The 19,277-nt window shown below is 43.2% G+C and overlaps 2 protein-coding genes across 2 annotated transcripts in view; both read left to right on the top strand.

Moving 5' to 3' along the window:
* The window catches only part of Palb2 (partner and localizer of BRCA2), a 30,110-nt gene extending 25,230 nt beyond the window's left edge, over nt 1–4,880 (top strand). The window contains exon 13 of the mRNA XM_036196505.1: nt 4,470–4,880. Within this exon, the coding sequence (XP_036052398.1) occupies nt 4,470–4,680 (211 nt within the window). The 3' untranslated portion in view covers nt 4,681–4,880. The remainder of the gene's footprint in view (nt 1–4,469) is intronic.
* A 2,752-nt stretch (nt 4,881–7,632) lies between these two features.
* On the top strand, nt 7,633–18,776 carry Ndufab1 (NADH:ubiquinone oxidoreductase subunit AB1). The gene is made up of 5 exons (XM_036176757.1): nt 7,633–7,849; nt 13,288–13,410; nt 16,208–16,295; nt 17,923–18,022; nt 18,643–18,776. The coding sequence occupies exons 1-4, from the start codon at nt 7,682–7,684 to the stop codon at nt 18,012–18,014; spliced, it is 471 nt and encodes a 156-aa protein (XP_036032650.1). The 5' UTR covers nt 7,633–7,681; the 3' UTR covers nt 18,015–18,022; nt 18,643–18,776.
* Nucleotides 18,777–19,277: the final 501 nt, after the last annotated feature.

The raw sequence follows: 19,277 nt of genomic DNA, 5'->3' as shown, positions 1-19,277 counted from the left end.
CATGCCATAATCCCATTGGGAGTCAGAAACAGGAGGATCTCTGTGAGTTCAGGGCCAGCTTTGGCACAGCCAGGACTACAATGAGAGACTCTGTCTCAAAAAAACAACAATAATAATAAATAAAAATATTTTAAAATCCTCATTACTGAGGGTAGCAGGGGTGAAGAGGATGTTTACTGGGGTTGAGTCAAATTTTAGACTATCTGTTTCCTGATCTCCATCAGTATGGGATTAAATAGATTTTTCCTTTTTGTATTTTATTTATGTGTATGGGTTTTTCTACTACATGTATGTCTGTATACTACTTGCATGCCTGATGCCCATGGAAGGCAGAAGAGAGCATTAGATCTAGAACTGGAGTTACATCTGAGCTGCCATGTGGGTTCTAGGAATCGAACCTGGATACTCTGAAAAAGGATCTGTACACTAACTGCTGAGCCATTGTTATGAGCCCCTTAGAGATCACCAGGAGTCCAAGTTGGTATGCAAAAGCAAAGAGCCTTTATTACAAGCTCAAGTTTGGGCTTCCCATCCATTCCCACACAGTGGTTGGATCAGGGAGAGCCTTGATAAGCTCAGTTGAGGCAGGGTTTTTAAGAAGTAATGGATAGGGGTTAGGGGAATTCCGGATTTAGATGGGGGTTAAACTCCTGATTAGGCAGGAATGAGGTAACAGAAGTCTTGTCAAACAGGGATTGGTACTGGCATTGCTGCAAGGAAATTGGCAACCTATGTACTAGTTATGTGTAGAGACCCACAGAGGTTTCCTAGGAAGAACTTACTCAGGGTCTGAAAATCTGAGCTTACTTTACCAAGCAAGGCTGCATAAGGGGATGATTTGACCATGGACATAATTACCAGGTGTTTGAAAGTGTCTACATTTGGCTGTGCGAGGTGTTTTGATCTAGCAAAGGGGAGGTCTTTTGCCCCGCCCCTTGGCATTGTTATAAAAAGCCCTTTTGAAGAGGCAGAAAGGGCTGTTGGGTTTTGATCCAGGTCCTCCCGAAGCTATCCTGCGTTTCTGTCTTTCTCCTCTTCATTATCTTTCTAACTAAAAGTTTCTTAGCTAGCCCTCTCTCCTCCTCATAGGAACCCTTTAAAAGGTGGGAGCTGGCCTCCCACAGTTGTATATGCTGTCCTTTATGTCTTGGAGCATTTAGTATTTTTTTGTCTCAATTCTAATTGGTCACCCTCAGAGTACAGTTTGTAACTTTTCCTGGATATTGTAACGGTGAGGCCTAGTCCCAGTATTGTTAGTCTGCAGTCTGTCATGGCTACACTGATGTTAAGTTAGGCCTCTTTTCTATCTCTCCAGCCCCTCTTTTTCTGTTCTGTTCTTTTTTTTACCCCCTTCCTTTTGGCAGTGCTTTTGGGGATGGGACTTGTTCAAGGCAATGTTTCTCTGTGTATTCCTGCCTGTCCTGGAACTCATAGACCAGGCTGGCTTTGATTTTCAAAGGCGTGTGCCATCAACCACCAGCCTAAGCCTGCATTTTATGTTTGCTAAGACAAGAACTCAACCACTGAGCCACATCCTCAGCCCTAGATTTGTTTCTTTCTTTGTTTTTAAAACATATAACAGCTGGGCAGTGGTAGCACACATCTTTGATCCCAGCACTAGGGAGGCAGAGGCAGGTTGATCTCTGAGTTCAAGCCAGCCTGGTCTACAGAGTAAGTTGTAAGTTCTAGGATAGCCAGGGCTACACAAAGAAACCTTATCTTGAAAAAAAAAAAAAAAATCAGACCCTGTTTTTCCTTAAAATGTCTCAAGGGAGCTGTAGAGATGGTTCGGTAATTGCTCTTTCAGAGTTCAGTTTCCAGCACCAACATCAGGTGGCTCACAACTGCCTGTAACTCCAGCTCTAAGGAATCCAGCACCTCTGGCCTCCTCAGTTACCTGTACTCTCATACACAGAGATCATTAAAAACAATCAAAAACTTTTAAGAAAATAATTTAAGCTAGGCAGTGATAGCACATAATTTAATCCCAGCATTGGGAGGCAGATGCAGGCTGATCTCTGAGTTGGAAGCCAGCCTCGCCTCGTTTACAGAAGGAGTTCTAGGACAGCCAGGGCTACACAAAGAAACCATGTCTTAAAACAACACCACCAACAAAAAAGAATGTTCTCTATAAAAACTCTTAAAGCAGGGCTAGAGAGGTGGCTTAGTGGTTAAGAGCACTGGGTGCTTTTCCAGAGGACCTGAGTTCAATTCCCAGCACATGGTGGTGCACAACATCTATAATAGGATCCAATGCCCTCTTCTGTCATGCAGGTAGAGCGCTCATATACATAAAATATATAAATAAATTATTTTTTAAAAAACTTATGAAGCAAGGCTAAGATATAACTCTGCTTAGCACACATGAGGCTCTTGACTCAGTATCTGTTGCCACAAATAAGAACAAGACTCAGAAGGCTGGCCTTTACCTAACTGGTAGCTTATTTGTCTAGCAGGCACAAGGGCCTGGGTTTGACAGCCCAGCACCACAAAGTTATTTCTCACCTATAATACATAGGCAGAAGGATTTAGGCTCAAGGCAATCTTAGTTACATAACAAGATCCTGACTGGAAAAGATGAAAAAAAAAAAAGTAAACTTTTGCAATTTATAGTCTTTCTAAAAAACATAAACTAGGTCTGGAGAGATAGATCCATAGTTATAAATGTGTTTTGCCGAGGACCCAAGTTCGGTTTCCAGCACCATGTAAGGCAACTCATAAAGATGTTTCAGGCATCTGTGGACATCAGCAGTCACGTACACAGGTATATACACATAATTAAAAATAAATATATTTTTTAAGAGGACCTAAACTGCCGGGTGATTGTTGTGCATGCCTTTAATCCCAGCACTAGGAAGGGAGAGCCAGGCGGGTCTCTGAGTTTGAGGCCATCCTGGTCTACAGAGTGAGATCCAGGACAGGCACCAAAACTACACAGAGAAACCCTGTCTCAAAAAAAAAAAAGTCCTAAACTAAAGACCTTTTAAATGAACTTTTTAATATGAAATGTGACCTAGCCTTTACTGTTCCGGCATTTATTTTTCTGTTGTTAAGTATTTGTTTATTGACTGATGTAAATGGCACAAGAGCACAAGTGTTTTCTAACTGTATAGGGCTTTGACATTGTTAGGTGCCCATTTAGAGCAGAAAGCCTTGGATACATACCCTAGAACTGGACTTAAAAGATGGTTGTGAGGTACCATGTGGGTGCTGGAAGTCAGACCCAGAATCTCTAGAAACGCAGCTAATATTTTTAGCCCTTCAGCCTGAAGGGAGCAGGCAAAACCTATTGGCCTGAGCACTGCCATTTTGACTTCAGGCTCCATTTCACCTGCAGGGTGAAACACAGTTCAAGTTCCCAGGCCCTAGGAGAGCTGAGAACTATCCAATGGCTGACCCACCTCCTCCTTAAATAATAGAAACAGTCTGTTACATGCTTTAGTTTCTGGGATATTATGGCTGTTCCTAACAAGAAAAAGAACAAATGAATCTAATTGGTTGAACATTCTGTGCCAGTTGACAGTGATGGGACACATAGGGAAAGCCCCAATCCCTGAATCCTGATTGGTGAAAAATGTAACTGTAACTTGGGACAGATGTATTTATGGTTTTGTGCTTATAAACCAGCTTCTGCCCCTACTCAAGGCAGCCAGGAAAAATAAGGCTTCCAAGTCCTTGTCCTGCAGCCCTGATTGATCAGCAACCCATGTGGTGATTTATTAAAGACTTTGGAACCCATAAGTGTTGTCTCTCTGCTTCCCTGTGGCGCATAGTGGACTGGGTGTAACAAGTCATCTCCCTACTTCCCTAAGTTTGGGATTTGAGGGTTTTTGGTTTTTTTGTTTTGTTTTGTTTTTGTTTTTGTTTTTCGAGACAGGATTTCCCTGTGTAGCTTTGCGCCTTTCTAAGATTTATTTATTTATTATGTATACAGAAGAGGGTGCCAGATCTCATTACAGATGGTTGTGAGCCACCATGTGGTTGCTGGGAATTGAACTCAGGACCTCTGGAAGAGCAGTCAGCACTCTTAATCTCTGAGCCATCTCTCCAGCCTCCTTTTTTTTTTTTTTTTTTTTTTTTTTAATGTATGTGTGTGGGCCTGCATGTGTCTCTGTACCAGGTATATACAATACCCATAGAGGCCAGAAGATGTCAGATTCCCTGGAACTGGAGTTAGGATGGTTATGAGCTGCCATGTTGGGACTGGTTTGGGCTGGTTTGGGGGAGCATGGTATTTTTTTAATTTAATGTTTTGCATTTTATTTATTTTGTTGGGGGGCATGTGTCATGGTGGGCACATGGTAGCCAGAGATCAACTTTCAATAGTCACTTTTCTCTCTGCATCATATGGGTTCCAGGGATTAAACATGGGTGTTCAGTTGAAAGAAAGGCCTTTCCTGCATAGCCATCTCTGGGCCCTTTTTGAAGCCTTGGAGGTGAGATCTGATGTCTGCTCTTGTCTGTCTCAGGTTCCTGGAAGGAGATGTGACAGGCCACGTTGCAGCAGCAGTCCTGACGTCCGGGACAGTTGCCGTTTGGGACTTGCTTCTGGGCCACTGCACTGCTCTCCTCCCACCTGCCTCTGGCCAGAGGTGGTCTCTGGTTAAGTGGTCAGGCACAGACTCTCACTTGCTAGCTGGACAAAAAGATGGAAGTGTATTCATATACCGCTACTTTTAAGTTAAGAGGCAAATAGTTTCCTGGATATTTTGCCTCTTAATCGTTTTTTGAAAAAGAATACAGTATCCAAACGGAATTTAACATGATTGCTTGAGTGTGTTCCCACAAATTTAATTTTATTCTAATGGTGGCACTACTGACTTTGTTTATACTTACTTTGTTATTATGGTTTTAAGTCCATATTTGCACATTTGCTACTACAGGTGTATATAAATGTTAATAAATATTTATTTTGATACATTCTGCTTGGCATGTTCCTTTTTTTTTTTTTTAAACAGCCTGTTCAGGTCATTTCAAAAATTAGAATTAATAAGAATCACTTAGGGGCTGGAGAGATGGCTCAGAGGTTAAGAGCACTGGCTGTTCTTCCAGAGGTCCTGAGTTTAATCCAGATAACACAGTCAGTAAAATGCTTGCGAGTACCTGACGTCACTTGGCCGGGGTGGGGGGAGTGGCCTAGTGACAGAGTTGTAATTCTAGCACTGGGAAGGTAAAGGTAGACAGATCCCTAAGGCTCACTGGTCAGCCAAGCTAACCTAACTGGCAAGAGACAGGAGAGTGAAAAGATCTTGTAGTATACACACATACACACAAAGGTTACTTACACAGCTAGGATATTTAGCCAATATTTGCATAACAAAAATATTTCAATTAGATAGAATAATATATACTTTGTGTTTAACTTAAGTATTTTCAATTTACGCATGTACACAACATAGTTTGATCATATCTGCCCCCCTACCCCCTTGTTTATTCACTTATTCAATTTTTACTTAATACGTGCAGAAGTCAGAAGACAGTTTGCAGGAGTTGGTTTTTCCTTTCATCATGTGGAACCTAGAAATTAAACTTTAAAATTAAAATTAAAGGCATTAACAAATGCCTTTTATGTGCTGAATCATCTCACTGGCCCTGTTTATATTTAAAAGAGGCTTACTACTTAACCCAGGCTTACTACTTAACTTCAGATTTAAGATCCTCTTGCCTCAGGCTCTCCAGCTGCAGGGGTTACAGGTGTGTACTACCATGCCCACAATGTAGCTTTTTTTTTTCTAAAAAGCCTTGGCGAGGGTGGGGGGTGCTGCTGCTGCTGCTGGCGCACACCTTTGATCACACCACTCAGGAGGCAGAGGCAGGCCTGGGCTACATAGTGAGTTCCAGGACAGCCAGGACTGTTATATAGAGAAACTTTGTTTCAGAAAACCAAAAAATAATTAAAAAAAAAAAAAAAAAAAACAGGGCCTCCCTTCCTTGCTGGCCTGGAATTCACTATATAGATCAGGCAGCCCTCAAAATCACAGAGATATGCCTGCATCTACCTCCCAGATGATGAATTAATGTGTAGCACCATGGCTAGCCTCACAATATAGTTTCAACGCTGTTTATACTACTTGATTTTTATATATTAAAAATAATTCAGTGAGGGGGTGGGAGGAGGGGGGGTCTGTGGATAGCATGTGAAGTGAGTAGAAAATTTCTTAATAAAGAAAAAAAAAGAATAAGCTTCACAACTTTACATTTCCAAAGTTAATAATAATAATTCAAAACAGGCCGAGTGGTGACACATGCCTTTAATCTCAGCACTTGGGAGGCAGAGGCAGGCGGATCTTTGTGAGTTCGAGGCCAGCCTGGGCTACAGAGCGAGATCCAGGAAAGGTGCAAAGCTAAACAGAGAAACCCTGTCTCAAGAAAAAAAAAGTTCATTGCAATGAGTTGTTAGGCTCGTTCAAGGCCTCTGGCTTCTACTACAATGTCAATACTGGGCCCTCATAGAGACTCTCAGATATCCTGTTGCCCTGAGTCAGGACCCTGCAGCTCACGAGCTCTAGCAGTTCCTAGATGGGGAAGATGTTGGGGTATGGTTGGCTCCATTCTTAATCATACATACTCTTATCCCTACATACACTTCTGAGCATGCTCAGTTTAATTAATTTAAGATACTAGGCACATTTTTAGGTCATGGGGCTATGTGTTTATGAGATTGAAGGGATGAACAGGAATGCCTCTAGGCATGCTCAACTTACACCAGAAGGCTTTAGCTAAAAATAAAGAAAATAATGAAATAAAGTGCATTAATGTAGAAGTCTGTCCCTCGGATGCTTGCCTTGCTTAGTGGCTAACTGGTGTGTGGGCACCAAAGTTACTACTTTGTTGGATATGTTAGTTGTTGGATTTTTGTTGGATATACATAGTTGTCCATTTTGTTGGATATAACTGGGTATTGTCCAGTCTTACTTTTTGCTGTACTGCAGAATTAACCCAGGGTTGTACATTACCAAAATTTAAAATAATGTATTATTAACTTCCCATTTGGTTAGTCTTCAGTTTACATATGCAAGCACATGGGATTTTGTGGGGTTTGTTTTGTGTATGTGTCCTTTGGATTATTTATTTATTTATTTAGAGACAGGACCTTGCTATGTAGTCTAGACTACCATCATGAGTCTTAGACTCTGGAGCTGAGACTTGCCAACTGCACCTGGCTACTAGTCCTAAATCCACTCTGTTTCACATATATTTTGTACTGAGTTTTCATTCAAACAAAAACAAGTCTTAATGCTAGGGGAGAACCGTGGCATATTTTATGTTTTGAGACAGGGCCTTAGTACGTAGACCTGGCTGGCTTGGAACTTGCAGTGTAGACCAGGCTGGCCTCAAATTCACAGAGATCCCCCTGCCTCCAGAGTGCTGGCATTGAAGACGTTTGCCACCACGCCAGGCTCACCGGCCAACACTCTTAAAACAATTTATTTCAGAATTTTGAGGGGAGAAATGTCAGTTCCTTTTTTGTCAGTGAGCGTTTAGGGACAGATGGCATTTGTGCGGTTGGCACCACAGTAGCTCTTGCCCAAATGGAGGTGGGTGCAGCGCCGCCGGGAGCCGCCAGGGACCGCCAGCGCCCGCGGAGCCCGCCAGCGCCGCTCTGTACGTCGCTTAGCGTAGTGCTAACACCGGCTTGGGCGGGAGGTCGCGGCGCAGTGCATCCTGGGTTGGCGTAGCCATGGCGGCTCGTGTCCTTTCTGCCTGTGTCCGCCGCCTGCCCGCGGCCTTCGCGCCGCTGCTCCGGCTTCCCACACTGGCCTTGGCCCGGCCGCTCAGCACCACTCTCTGCCCTGAGGGAACCCGGAGAAGGCCCGGGACTCTGCAGCCTTCCTTGGCGCTCACGCAGGTGACTCGCGGTGACTTTGCCGGGGCTGCTCAGGGGTCAGGGCCCGGGCCGCCTGGTTTGGGGGAGGGGCCCCAGCCGGCTGCTCTGCAGCTGCAGGGGTGATTCGGGGTACGCGGCTAGCTAGCCCTGCTGCCCGACGGGTTTTGGTTGACCCTTGCCGCGAGGCCGAGTGTCTTACGATTAGAGCACAGAACTTTGACCGAGTCTCGACTGAACAACAAAATTGGGCACCAGCTCTCATCTTTGCGGAGTGGCAATGAGGTTTAGTTGAGAGAGATCAAGGTCTCCGTCAGTTAGGATGAGGGTATACTGTGGTCACTTCCTAGGGAAGGTTAAAAAGTGCACAAGGAGAAACCACTTGCCTGCCCTCTCTAGAGTATTCTCTTCCTAGAGTTCTGTGATAACTTTCCCCTTGTGGCACCTTTTGTCTGTGAGCCTTCTGGAAGTAAGGATAGGAAAGTGCTGTGTAGCTTGCATATTTGATAAAACCAGTGTGAGGCTGAAACTCTCAGGCGTCACTTTCAACCCTAGATGCCCAACAACAGAAGATTCTAACCTTTCCACTTCCCTTTGATTTATTCCTCTGGCATCAGGCCCTGGCATGGCGTTTTAAGTTCCCCGTGTGCATCCAAGATTAGGAGCCTACTGTAGGATAGACTCTGGGCAAGTTGAAAAACCCTTTTCGTAGTCATGCACTTCCTATGCTAGCGGTTTCAGCCACACCTGCATGCTACAAGAAGAAATAAGAATCTACATCAGTGTTGAGATTCGCTGACAGTGTAATGGACACACAGGGCATTGCCCCAAAAGCTATACTAAAAGCTTGTCATTGTAAGGTGTTAGAAGGGCAGTAAAGTTGCTGTGGGTTTGGGTCTAGAGACTAATTCAGATTAGGATAAAATGTGATCTCCCTGTTCTTACAGCATTGCTTCTCAAACATAGGTGTGCACACACATCATCAGGGTTATAATAGAAGACTAATTTGGTAGGTCTGCAAAGTGTGTGTTTTCATGGGCTTTCCAGATGTCCTGGGACCATGCTTAGAACAGGCAGTGCTATCTCTGCTGGGTTGATATTGACAGTAGAGGAACTGCTTTATACTTACAGAATGGTTTTGAGTAAGTTCATTCATAGATGCAGAAAGACATCTGTTTACAAGGTATTTTAGGCTTGTTTTTGGAATATGGACGTTCTCTGCACAAATCAAGGAAAACAAACAGTAAGCAAGGCCAGGCGCTGGTGGCACACGCCTTTAATCCCAGCAGAGGCAGGTGTATCTCTGTGAGTTCGAGGCCAGCCTAGGCTACAGAGAGAGTTCCAGGAAAGGCTCCAAAGCTACACAGAGAAACCCTGTCTCAAAAAACAAACAAACAGAAGTAAGTAAGGTTTGTTGTTGAAGGAATTAAGAAACCTTTTCACTAAATCACCCAGCTTCCATGACTGAAAAGTTGGCTTGGAAGTTTCTGGCTAGATCCCAGAAGATGGAGAGGGAGTAGAATAAGGAAGAGATTTGTGGAGGTGTGGGTTTGTTTCAAACAGCTGCGTTTAAGGTGTCTCAGTCCCTGAGGTTTGAAGTGGACAAGTGACGGAGATGGCCTTTCCATAAACAAAGAAGGGCAGAGGGGAGCCAGATAGATCCTAATAGAAACTCTTCAGTACCAGGCGAGCGCAGAGTCACTGCAGACAACACCACCCTTGATGCTTAGAGATCATTTATGTCCCATGTGTGAGTTTAGAGGAAGAACACCCCCGAGACAACTGTGTTGACTACAGGGGAGGTGCTTTCCTAGCAGAGATCTGTAGCACGAATCTTAAAAGGTCTTATTAATAGAAACAAACCTGGCGGGGGGGGGGGGTGTCAACGCTGGAAGATCAGAGAATCATAACAAGCCACAGCCACCTCTCACCTTGCCAATTCCTCAGCTGATCCTGTTTCCTCAGACTGGAAGTCTCTGAGTCGTCATCCAGAGTGAATCTCAGCTGAACTGCTGCTAAAAGCCTAAAAGCTTAACCAGCTCTAGTTCCTGGTTCCTTTCTGCTTTCTGCCATCACTTTCTGGGATTAAAGGCGTATGCCTGGCTATTTTATTGTGGCTTTGAACTCAGAGATCCATCCCGGATCTCTGCCTCCCAAGTGATAGGATTAAAGGCATGTGTGCCACCATTTTCTGCCCCCTATGTCTATCTAGTGGCTGTTCTGTCCTCTGACCCCAAATAAGTTTATTAGGATGCACAATATATTGGGGGACACAATATATCACCACAGAGATCTGCCAGGAGGAGGCAGTTTAGACCCTCCAAGAGGTCATGCATGGGGACCTGGGGTAGGATACCTAGCCATCCTGTCTCAATTTCTTTGTAAAAAGTGTGTAAAGTGCTTAGTAGTGCCATAGTCTGATTTAGTGAAACAAATCAACCCTGGCCTGTAATCTCAGCTCCTTGGTAGGCAGCAACAGAAAGAACATGTTCAAGACATGTCTGGACTGCAGAGTAAGTTCAAAAGCTACCCAGAGTAATGTAATTAAGCCCCATTTCAGAAACAAGGCTGGCAATATAATGGTGGAGCCCCTGCCCAGCATGGATGAAACAGTGTTCCATGCCAGTACCAAAATAAGTAAGTAAATCACAATTTTAAAAAATGACCGAGAAAAGGAATGAATGGGTATGTGTTTTAGGCTATACCACAGCTGAAGGGCCACACTGCTGGACTGCAGCACTGCTAGATAGCCCTACACTACTGTGCAGATGCCGAGCAGTGTCCAGTGCTTGTACGTCATCTAACTGATGCCTTCCTTGCCACAATCTTATGAGTACTATTGCTTATCCATATTTAACAGCCAAAGAAACTGAGGCATATACAGGTTCTATAACTTGATGAGGACAAACAGCTAGTAACTACCTTAAGCAGTGGTTACTACATCTGGTTTCTGAGTCTCACCTCTCGGCTCACTACATCTTACTGCCTTGTACTGATCTCACTACAACCATCTACTTTAGATTGGCATGTAGCCTCAAGACAGAGAACTCTTAATCACTTGGCACCTACCTGACTCTGTAGGAACTGGCCAGTGATGCCTGGTGAGCTTCTGACACCTGGTGACCACATGAGTAGCTATACATGCAGACTCTCCCAGCCACTCTTTCCCATAGCCTGGTGACCAGCCCAGCACTATTCTCCATCTCTTCTGTGCTAAGTCCACTTCATACCAGTCCTTGATGTTTTTTGTTTGTTGTCTTTGAGATAGGGTCTCATGTTATCTCAGGCTGGCCTTGGAACTCAGGTTGGTGAGAGAATGTGTTGCTCTTCCTCAGCCTCCCAAGTACTAGGATTGCAAGCCTGAACCATGTCTTACTAAAATCTGCTTGGATCTTTTTTTCCTTCCAGGTTGGACATTGAACCCAAGGCCTCACTCATACAAGGAATGCCTTCTTGATATACACACAGGACCTCTTAGGTCCTCCTACCTCAGGAGGTCAACTCTCTGTCATTCTCATTATTAACATATTTCTTCTCTTTTCTTTTTATTCCTTTCTGCTTCATTTTATTTGTGACCTCTTTAAGTCATTGTGATGCGTAGGTCTGGTGGTATGTCCCTATCAAAGGCCTCTGACACAAAGTATAAAGGAAATCATGGATTTCAACACAAAGGTGCCCTGCCATTCTTAAAAAGTACTCAGAAATCCTCTAGCCCATCTCTTCAGTTCATCTCTTTAGTTTGCTGCAAATTAAGTATATCTTGATAAAGAGGTATACAGGTTCAATTTTATTTTGAAGTAGGTTCTTGCTAAATAGTCCAGGCTTGCCTGGGACCCTGGATATCAACCTTTCAGCTGTTAGAGTTACAAGCATTTGACCCCACCACAGCTCTTAGGTCATTTTTCATGGGTATTTTTCAGACATACGCAGGGACCTGAATGCCAGCAAGCAAACCCAGTTTGTTCTTTCTTACACATTTATTTATTTATTTAGTGTGTGAACGTGTATGAGAAGGTCAGGGGATAACTTAAGGTAGTCCATGTTTTCTCTTTCCACTATGTGGATTCTGAAGATTAAACTTGGGTTATCAGGCTTGGTGGCAAATGCCTTTATTTAGCCTCTGATCCACATTGCTTCCCCCCCCCCCAAACCACCCTTCGGTGTTAAAGAGTGAACCCAGGGTTTCATACATGCGAAGCAGACTGCTCTACCATTAAGCTGTATTACATCCCTGCCCCTCTATTTTAAAACACGGTTCTCACTAAATTGCCCAGCTTGGCCTTGATCTTGACCCTCCTGCCTTGTTTCCCAAGCACCTAGGATTAAAAGCTCAGCAACAAATGCATTTTCTGTGGGAAAGCCTTAGCTACAAATTAAGGATTCAAAACCATTTGAAGATAACATGGAGTTTGGCTCCATGATGAGCCAAACAGCTAAACAGGTTGTTTTTTCTTATTCTAGTTATGACTTCATCAGCATTAAACCCTCTGCCAGTCAGTGCTCCTCCATACTTGGTAAATGAAATCTGGTCAAGGCTGCAGTACTCAACTGAGTATAAAGCAGGTTGACAGCAGAAATACTTGAGATATTATAACAAAGTTCAGAAAGGCTCATAGCATGTCTGGTGATTTATAGGGCATGCCCACCTGGCAGGGAAATAGATGGGGCTGTGAGGTTTAGGGATGGTGGCTGGCATCATTTGTTATAACCAGAGTCTAGTTACTGCCTAAGCCTAATTAACCCCTGATGTATATATACTATGGCCGCTGTTAGGGTGGGTTAACCCCTGATGTATATATACCATGGCAGTTGTTTAGGGTGGGTTATTTTGACTCTTACCTGTGTGATGAGTATGGCGATGCATTGAAGAGGCTATGGCATGCTAAATTTGCCATGAGGGAACTTAGGCATTTCTATGACCCTCTTATGTTAGTGACAGGCTTACTGAACAAGATGATGTCCAAAGCCAGAGGGACCAGTCCTGATTTTGGTTTGGTTTTTTTTTTTTTTTTTTTTTGGTTTTTGTTTTTTCAGCTGAGGATCGAACCCCCCCGGGCCTTGTGCTTGCTAAGCAAGCGCTCTACCACTGAGCTAAATCCCCAACCCCCTAGTCCTGATTATGAGGTCAAGTGGCACTCATTTTTACCTAGCTCTATGACTTAGTATACAGTAATGGCCACACTGGAGAATGAGATGAGGTGGGTTCTGTAAAGCCCAGGAACCTTTGTGAAAGTTTCTCTGGTGGGCACTGAGGTGGCTCAGCAGGTAAAGACACCTGCCACCAAACCTGATGACCTCAGTTCAATCCCTAGAACCCAGAGAGAAGAGAACTGACTCCCACAGCTTGTCCTCTGACCTCCACTCATGTGCCATGGCACATGTGGATCCCGCTCCCAAGTAAAACATTTCTATGTAAAGACATTTGGGACTGAGTGACAGTTTCCTTCCTGCCTTTGTTCTAGGTGCCTGGAAGGGTCACACACTTGTGCCGTCAGTATAGTGACGCACCTCCTTTGACGTTAGAGGGAATCAAGGACCGAGTGCTGTATGTCTTGAAACTCTACGACAAGATTGACCCAGAAAAGGTAACTGGTTGAGATTTTTTTTTTTATATCTTTTCCTTTAATTTAAAAGGAATTTGTTGCTGTATGGTCACGCAATCCCTGCCTTAAAAAGCCTGACTCTGGAAAAATAAATAAATGAATGAATAAATAAATAAATGGAATTTATTAATTTCCCGCCTTAAAAAGCCTGACTCTGGAAAAATAAATAAACAAACAAACAAACAAACAAACAAATAAATAAATGGAATTTATTAGTTTCCCGTTTGTTTTGTTTTTGTGTATGTGTTTGTATATGTACTTATGTATGCATATGCATGTCACAGCCCCCATGAGGAAGTCACAGGACAACCTGCAATGGTCAGTTCTCTCCTTCCACCATGCCTGTCCCAGATGTTGGACTCAGGGGGTCATTAGGATTGGTGGCAAGCACCTTACCTGCTGAGCTGTCTCACCAGCCCATATTTTTTTTCCCTTTAGTGTATTTAATCAGATGGTGTAAAATTCAAAGGAGCCAAACAAATATTCAATTAAAAGTCTCTCCATTGGGGCTGGAGAGATGGCTCAGTGGTTAAGAGCTCTAGCTGCTCTAACAGAGGACCTGCGTTCAGTTCCCAACACCCACATGGCAGTAACTCCACTTCTAGGGTACCCAACACCTTCATACAGACATTCATGCAGGCAAATACACCAATGCACATAAATAAAAAAATTAAATTAAAAAAAAACCTCTCCCGGCCTCCAGCCAACCAGTTCCCCTACTAGGAGATTAATAATGTTCTCATATAGACATAGATTCTTGTGTATCTTTTCAGAGACCTAACAGATGTTAGGCAGTACAGACACATATGTATAGCATATGTATTTGTGAGTTATTTTTCTATTGCTGTGATAAAACATGACCAGGGCAACTTACAGAAGGAAGGGCAGTAGGCAGGCAAGCATGGCACTGGAGAAGTAGCTGAGAGCTTACATCTTGAACCACAAACAGGAAGCAGAGAGTACACTGGGAATGGAGGAACCTTTCACTGCCTTGAAGCCTGCCCCTGGGACACACTTCCTCCAACAAGGCTGCACCTCCTAATCCTTCCCAAATTGCCACCAACTAAGAACCAAATATTCAAATGCCCAAGACTTATGGGGACTTTGCATTCAAACCTCTAGAGTATTTATGTATATCTCCCACTTTTCTGAAAACACAAGTAGTCATGGAGTGTCGTTCAGGGGGAAACACACATTTACCCCCATGAAAGGGCCTAATCACAATCCTCAGTACAGAAAGGCCTGCAAAAAACACAGGTGGTCCATATACCAGAACTGCATTCTGCCTCTTGCTTCTTGTTTTAAAAGACAAGGGCTCCCTATGTAGCCCAGGCTGGTCCAAAACTCACACTCTTTGCCTTCTCCTGAGCACTGGGATTATAGAGGTACTACCACGTAGGCTTGCTTCTTTTTTAACTCTTGGAATTTTTTTCATGGTGGTTTGTAAACCATTTTTTTCTGTAGTAACTGATCTGTTAAACTGTGTAGTTTAACATAGATTTTAAAAAGATTTTTTTTAAAAAGATTTGTGGGAGTTGGGGATTTAGCTCAGTGGTAGAGCGCTTGCCTAGCAAGTGTAAGGCCTTGGGTTCGGTCCTTAGCTTTTAAAATATATATATATATTTGTGTGTGTGTACAATTGCATATGTGTGTACTGAAGACAGAAGTCATCTTTCATTGTCCCATCTATTTTGAGGCAAGGTGTCTCTGAACTTGGGGCTCCCACTTTCTCAGCTAGGCTGGAAACCAGCAAATCTAGTGATCCTCCTGTCTCTGCCCACTTTGGAGCTGCCGGTACAGGCATGTACCAGACACACAGCTTGTTACATGGGTGGTGGACTCTAAACTCTGGTCCTCAGGATTGTATAGGGAGTGTTTTTAACTGCTGGGCCATCTCAGGACCTTAACATGGATTTTAAAGAATATTTCCTGGTGATCTTGAAGTCTAAGTTATAAGCAAATGAATGCACTATTTTATCTTCTGACAGGTACCTACAATTTATAATAACTTAGGATTTTTAGTTGTTGAGTGTGTCTGTGTTGCTGGAGATGGAACCTCGGGCCTCATGCATACATGGCAAATGCTCTGTACTGAGCTACAGCCCTATAATAGCCTGCCCTTTTTTTCTTTTTTAAGGATAGATACTCACTGTGTAGGGCTGACTGTCTTGGAACTTACTATGTAGACGAGGCTGGCCTCAAACTCAGAGAGGTCTGTCAGTACCTACCTCCTGAGTTGCTAGGATAATAGCCTACAGTTAGGCTTAGGGGAGAAGGGGTTTTATATGCTAGTAAAATAGCAAGAAAACAAATTCTCTCAGAAGTTCTTTAGAATAGTGATCAAAGATCCTCATAAAACATGTGGCATGGCTGGGCAGCAATGGCATATGCCTTTAATCCCAGCACTTGGGAGGCAGAAGCAGGCAGATTTCTGTGAGTTTGAGGCCAGCCTAGGCTACCAAGTGAGTTCCAGGAAAGGCGCAAAGCTACACAGAGAAACCCTGTCTCGAAAAAACAAACTATATATGTGTATATATGTATGTAGCATGAAATCCTTTATTTAAATTTGTTTCTAAAGTTAACCACCTTAAAATGAAATTGAACCAACTAACAAGATATACTGTGTCCACGCCAGCATATGTTAAATACACCATGTTATTTAAAGCCTTGATGTTGCTTTGAAAATCTTCTATATGATGATGAAGTACCTACCACTCTGTTGTCTTGGGAAGCAAACACTTTCATGAATTAAATTTTGTTTTGTATTTCTTTTTTGCAGCTCTCAGTAAATTCTCATTTTATGAAGGACCTGGGCTTAGACAGTTTGGACCAAGTGGAGATTATTATGGCCATGGAAGACGAATTTGGTAACATATATAATCTTAGCTTTGGATTTGCATGTTATGAGTCTTCTTTTTGTTGTTTTTAAGAAAAGATCTCTCTCTGAAGCCCAGGCTGTATCCCAGGTGACTCTTAGGTGGTTTAAACTGAAGGAAATGCTAGAATCTGGACTAGATTCAGATATTAGTAGAAACAATAACAGCCAATACTTCCCAATCTTCTAACTGCCAAATGAAGTGAATATTATGGACAGTGCAGGCCTGGCAGAATGTGTACTAGACTTAAAGGCTGACTGGCCCCAAAAGGCCTGGGAGAGCCTGGGATCAAGGGCAACAGTCTGACTTGAGAGATGCTGTTGACACTTGGGGCCTTGATGAGCTATGATGACATCAACCAGACAGCAATAATAAGCCACTCTGAAGACACACAGATGAATCTGCATCTCCTGTGATGTTTGCCATGCCTGCTCCAAGTTTTTATTAAGATCTGTTTGTTGTGCAAATGAGACTTTCTAAAATTCCTTGGCTCCTTTTTGGATATGTGCCACCCAACAAAGCAGGCCCTAGTTAAAGCTCCTTATAGATGATGTTAACAAATGCTATGCTGGCTAGGGCTTACAAGTACCAGAGCTGGACTGAGTTCAGACATGTGAGCCTGACAAGCACTGGCACCTCTCAAAGTCTTTTCCTACACTGTAAAATGAGTGTGCCAGATAGGAGCTTCAAGATTGGGACTGCTGAGAGATCACATAGAAGGTGCTCAGTACGGTATTTGAGCCCTATTGAAACTGTCACAACTCAACTGCATAACAAAAAAGGAGAACAGACTGCAACATGAATGACCCTGGAGGACAAAATTACAAAGCACCCCAGCACGTGCTGCACGTGTACCTCACTGGCATAAAATGTCAGGAGGAAACCAGATGGGACAGAGTAGATCTAAGGCTGCCAAGTATTGGGATGGTGGGGAGTAAACTACTAATGACTCAGTTTTGTTTTTAGGGGTGATAAAAATGTTCTAGGGCAGTGGTTCTCAACCTTCCTAAAGTTGTGACCCTTTAACACAGTTCTTCATGGTGTGGTGATCTCCAGCCATAAAATTATTTTGTTGCTACTTCATGACTGTAATTTTGCTACTGTTATGAATCATAGTATAAATAACTGATAAGCAGAATGTCTGATATGTGACCCCAAAGGGGACCCACAGGTTAAGAACCTCTATTCTAGGGGACTTCGATTAACTGGATTAATTCTTGGGGAATTAAACAATAGCAATGGTTGTACAACCTTGTGAGCATACTACAAACTACTGAGTCGTGTACTTAAAAAGAGAAATTTTCTATTATTTCTAAACAACTTAAGCCCAACATTGTATACATATTTACTAAAACCTACCCAGTTCAAAAGCAAAATGGGATTCAAGATTGCTGGAGATGTTTAACACAGTTGTAGGTATGATGACAGGATCAAATGCAAGCCAAGCCTGGTGGCACAGACTTGTAATCATGGCTACTTAAAAGTTCAAGGTCAGCCTGAGTAGCTTAGTGAGGCTATGACATAAAATTAAAAGAGGAAAGGGGAGTCTCATACTTTCAGTTCTAAAGGGTTTACTTTTTCCATATTCACAGTTACCAATTTTTCCTTTTCATTTTAGGGTTTGAAATTCCTGACATAGATGCAGAGAAGTTAATGTGTCCACAAGAAATTGTAGATTACATTGCAGATAAGAAGGACGTATATGAATAAAGTATCAGGTAAACAACCTGACATAAAATCACATTCTCCCATAGGATTAATCTGTCTCAGAGAACAAAGGTTGGCAGCGCTTGACAGAGACTGTCATTAGAGAACACAGGCCATTTCTGGTTATCTCTCGTCCAAAGCCCTACCCTTGCAGGGTTCCTGGAGCCCTCTTCTTAAGAGCAGTCTTACACAAATATTACATGGCGTAAGCTACGAACAAACGTCCCTCAGTCCCTCAGTCCCTCTCCTAGCACAGCCTCACCTGCTCTCAGAAGCAGAGATGGCCCAGAGTTGTTCCCAACTAAGGATGGGCTTCAGAGACAGAGACCCAGATTGGCTGTAATGCCCCTTATTGATGGCCAAGCAGTGAGCCTGGTGATCTTGGACAAGCTGCCGAGCTATGAATTTGATTCCATGTGAAGTGGCAATCATGACTGACCCCATCAGAGCGTTGTGAAGGTCAAATTGGGTCATAGGTGGGCACTGCTGCCGCTGTTAAGCCTTGGTTGACAGTCGCCGTTGTTTCACCTCCACTGTTCTAGTGGTTAGAACGCACTGGCCCCTTAAAGGTAGCACTTAGAGTCAGTGACTGCACACCAAAAAGAAACCCAACTTATCTTGTCATTGCCAGAGCCTTCTTCCTCACCAGGAGGACTCCGAGAACACCCGATGGCATCATGGCTGAATGACAGCGGTTCTGTTGGACTCGTATTTAAATTGTCTTGAGTGTTTTACCCTTGGAAAATAAATCTATTATAAAACTAACATTTTTCTCAATCTTTGGTTTTCTTTTTCGAGCCAATTTCATTCTGGGCCAAACTCATTAGCACAAGCTAACCTCACAGTGATCCTCCTGCCTCAGCCTCCCAAGTGCTAAGATTATAGGTTTGAACCACCCTGCTCCACCTAATTTTTAATTTTTATTAATGTTGCTTAATACTTTTATTAAAGATTTCTCATTAATAACCGTGCATATCAAAAATACAGCCTAGGGTACCATGATGGGCAGCTGGGGTGAATGAATAATAATAAAAAACAACAACGTGTTGTATAAAAATGTCACAATGAAACCCATTATTTTGTATGCTGACCAGAAACAAAACTGAAAACTGTACGACCTACCCAGGCATGGTGGTACATTCCTATAACCCTAGCATGTAAGAGTTAAAGCCAGCCTAGGTAACATAGCAAGACATAACCTGTGTTGGGGGGGGGGGGGGGTCCCAGCAGTGTGTGTAAATCGGGTTTCCTTTCCTACCCACCTCA

Source organism: Onychomys torridus, chromosome 1 (genome assembly GCF_903995425.1).
Source record: "Onychomys torridus chromosome 1, mOncTor1.1, whole genome shotgun sequence".
Taxonomy (NCBI): domain Eukaryota; kingdom Metazoa; phylum Chordata; class Mammalia; order Rodentia; family Cricetidae; genus Onychomys; species Onychomys torridus.
Note: the sequence above shows the minus strand (reverse complement) of the source record. Positions and strands in the feature narration are given on the sequence as shown.

Bases quoted from the DNA above. Each gene is read 5' to 3' on its own strand.
- Ndufab1 (XM_036176757.1), top strand. From the start codon at position 7,682: ATGGCGGCTCGTGTCCTTTCTGCCTGTGTCCGCCGCCTGCCCGCGGCC. The intron at 7,850-13,287 runs GTGACTCGCGGT...CCTTTGTTCTAG, and splicing joins CTTCCTTGGCGCTCACGCAG to GTGCCTGGAAGGGTCACACA. The intron at 13,411-16,207 runs GTAACTGGTTGA...TCTTTTTTGCAG, and splicing joins ACAAGATTGACCCAGAAAAG to CTCTCAGTAAATTCTCATTT.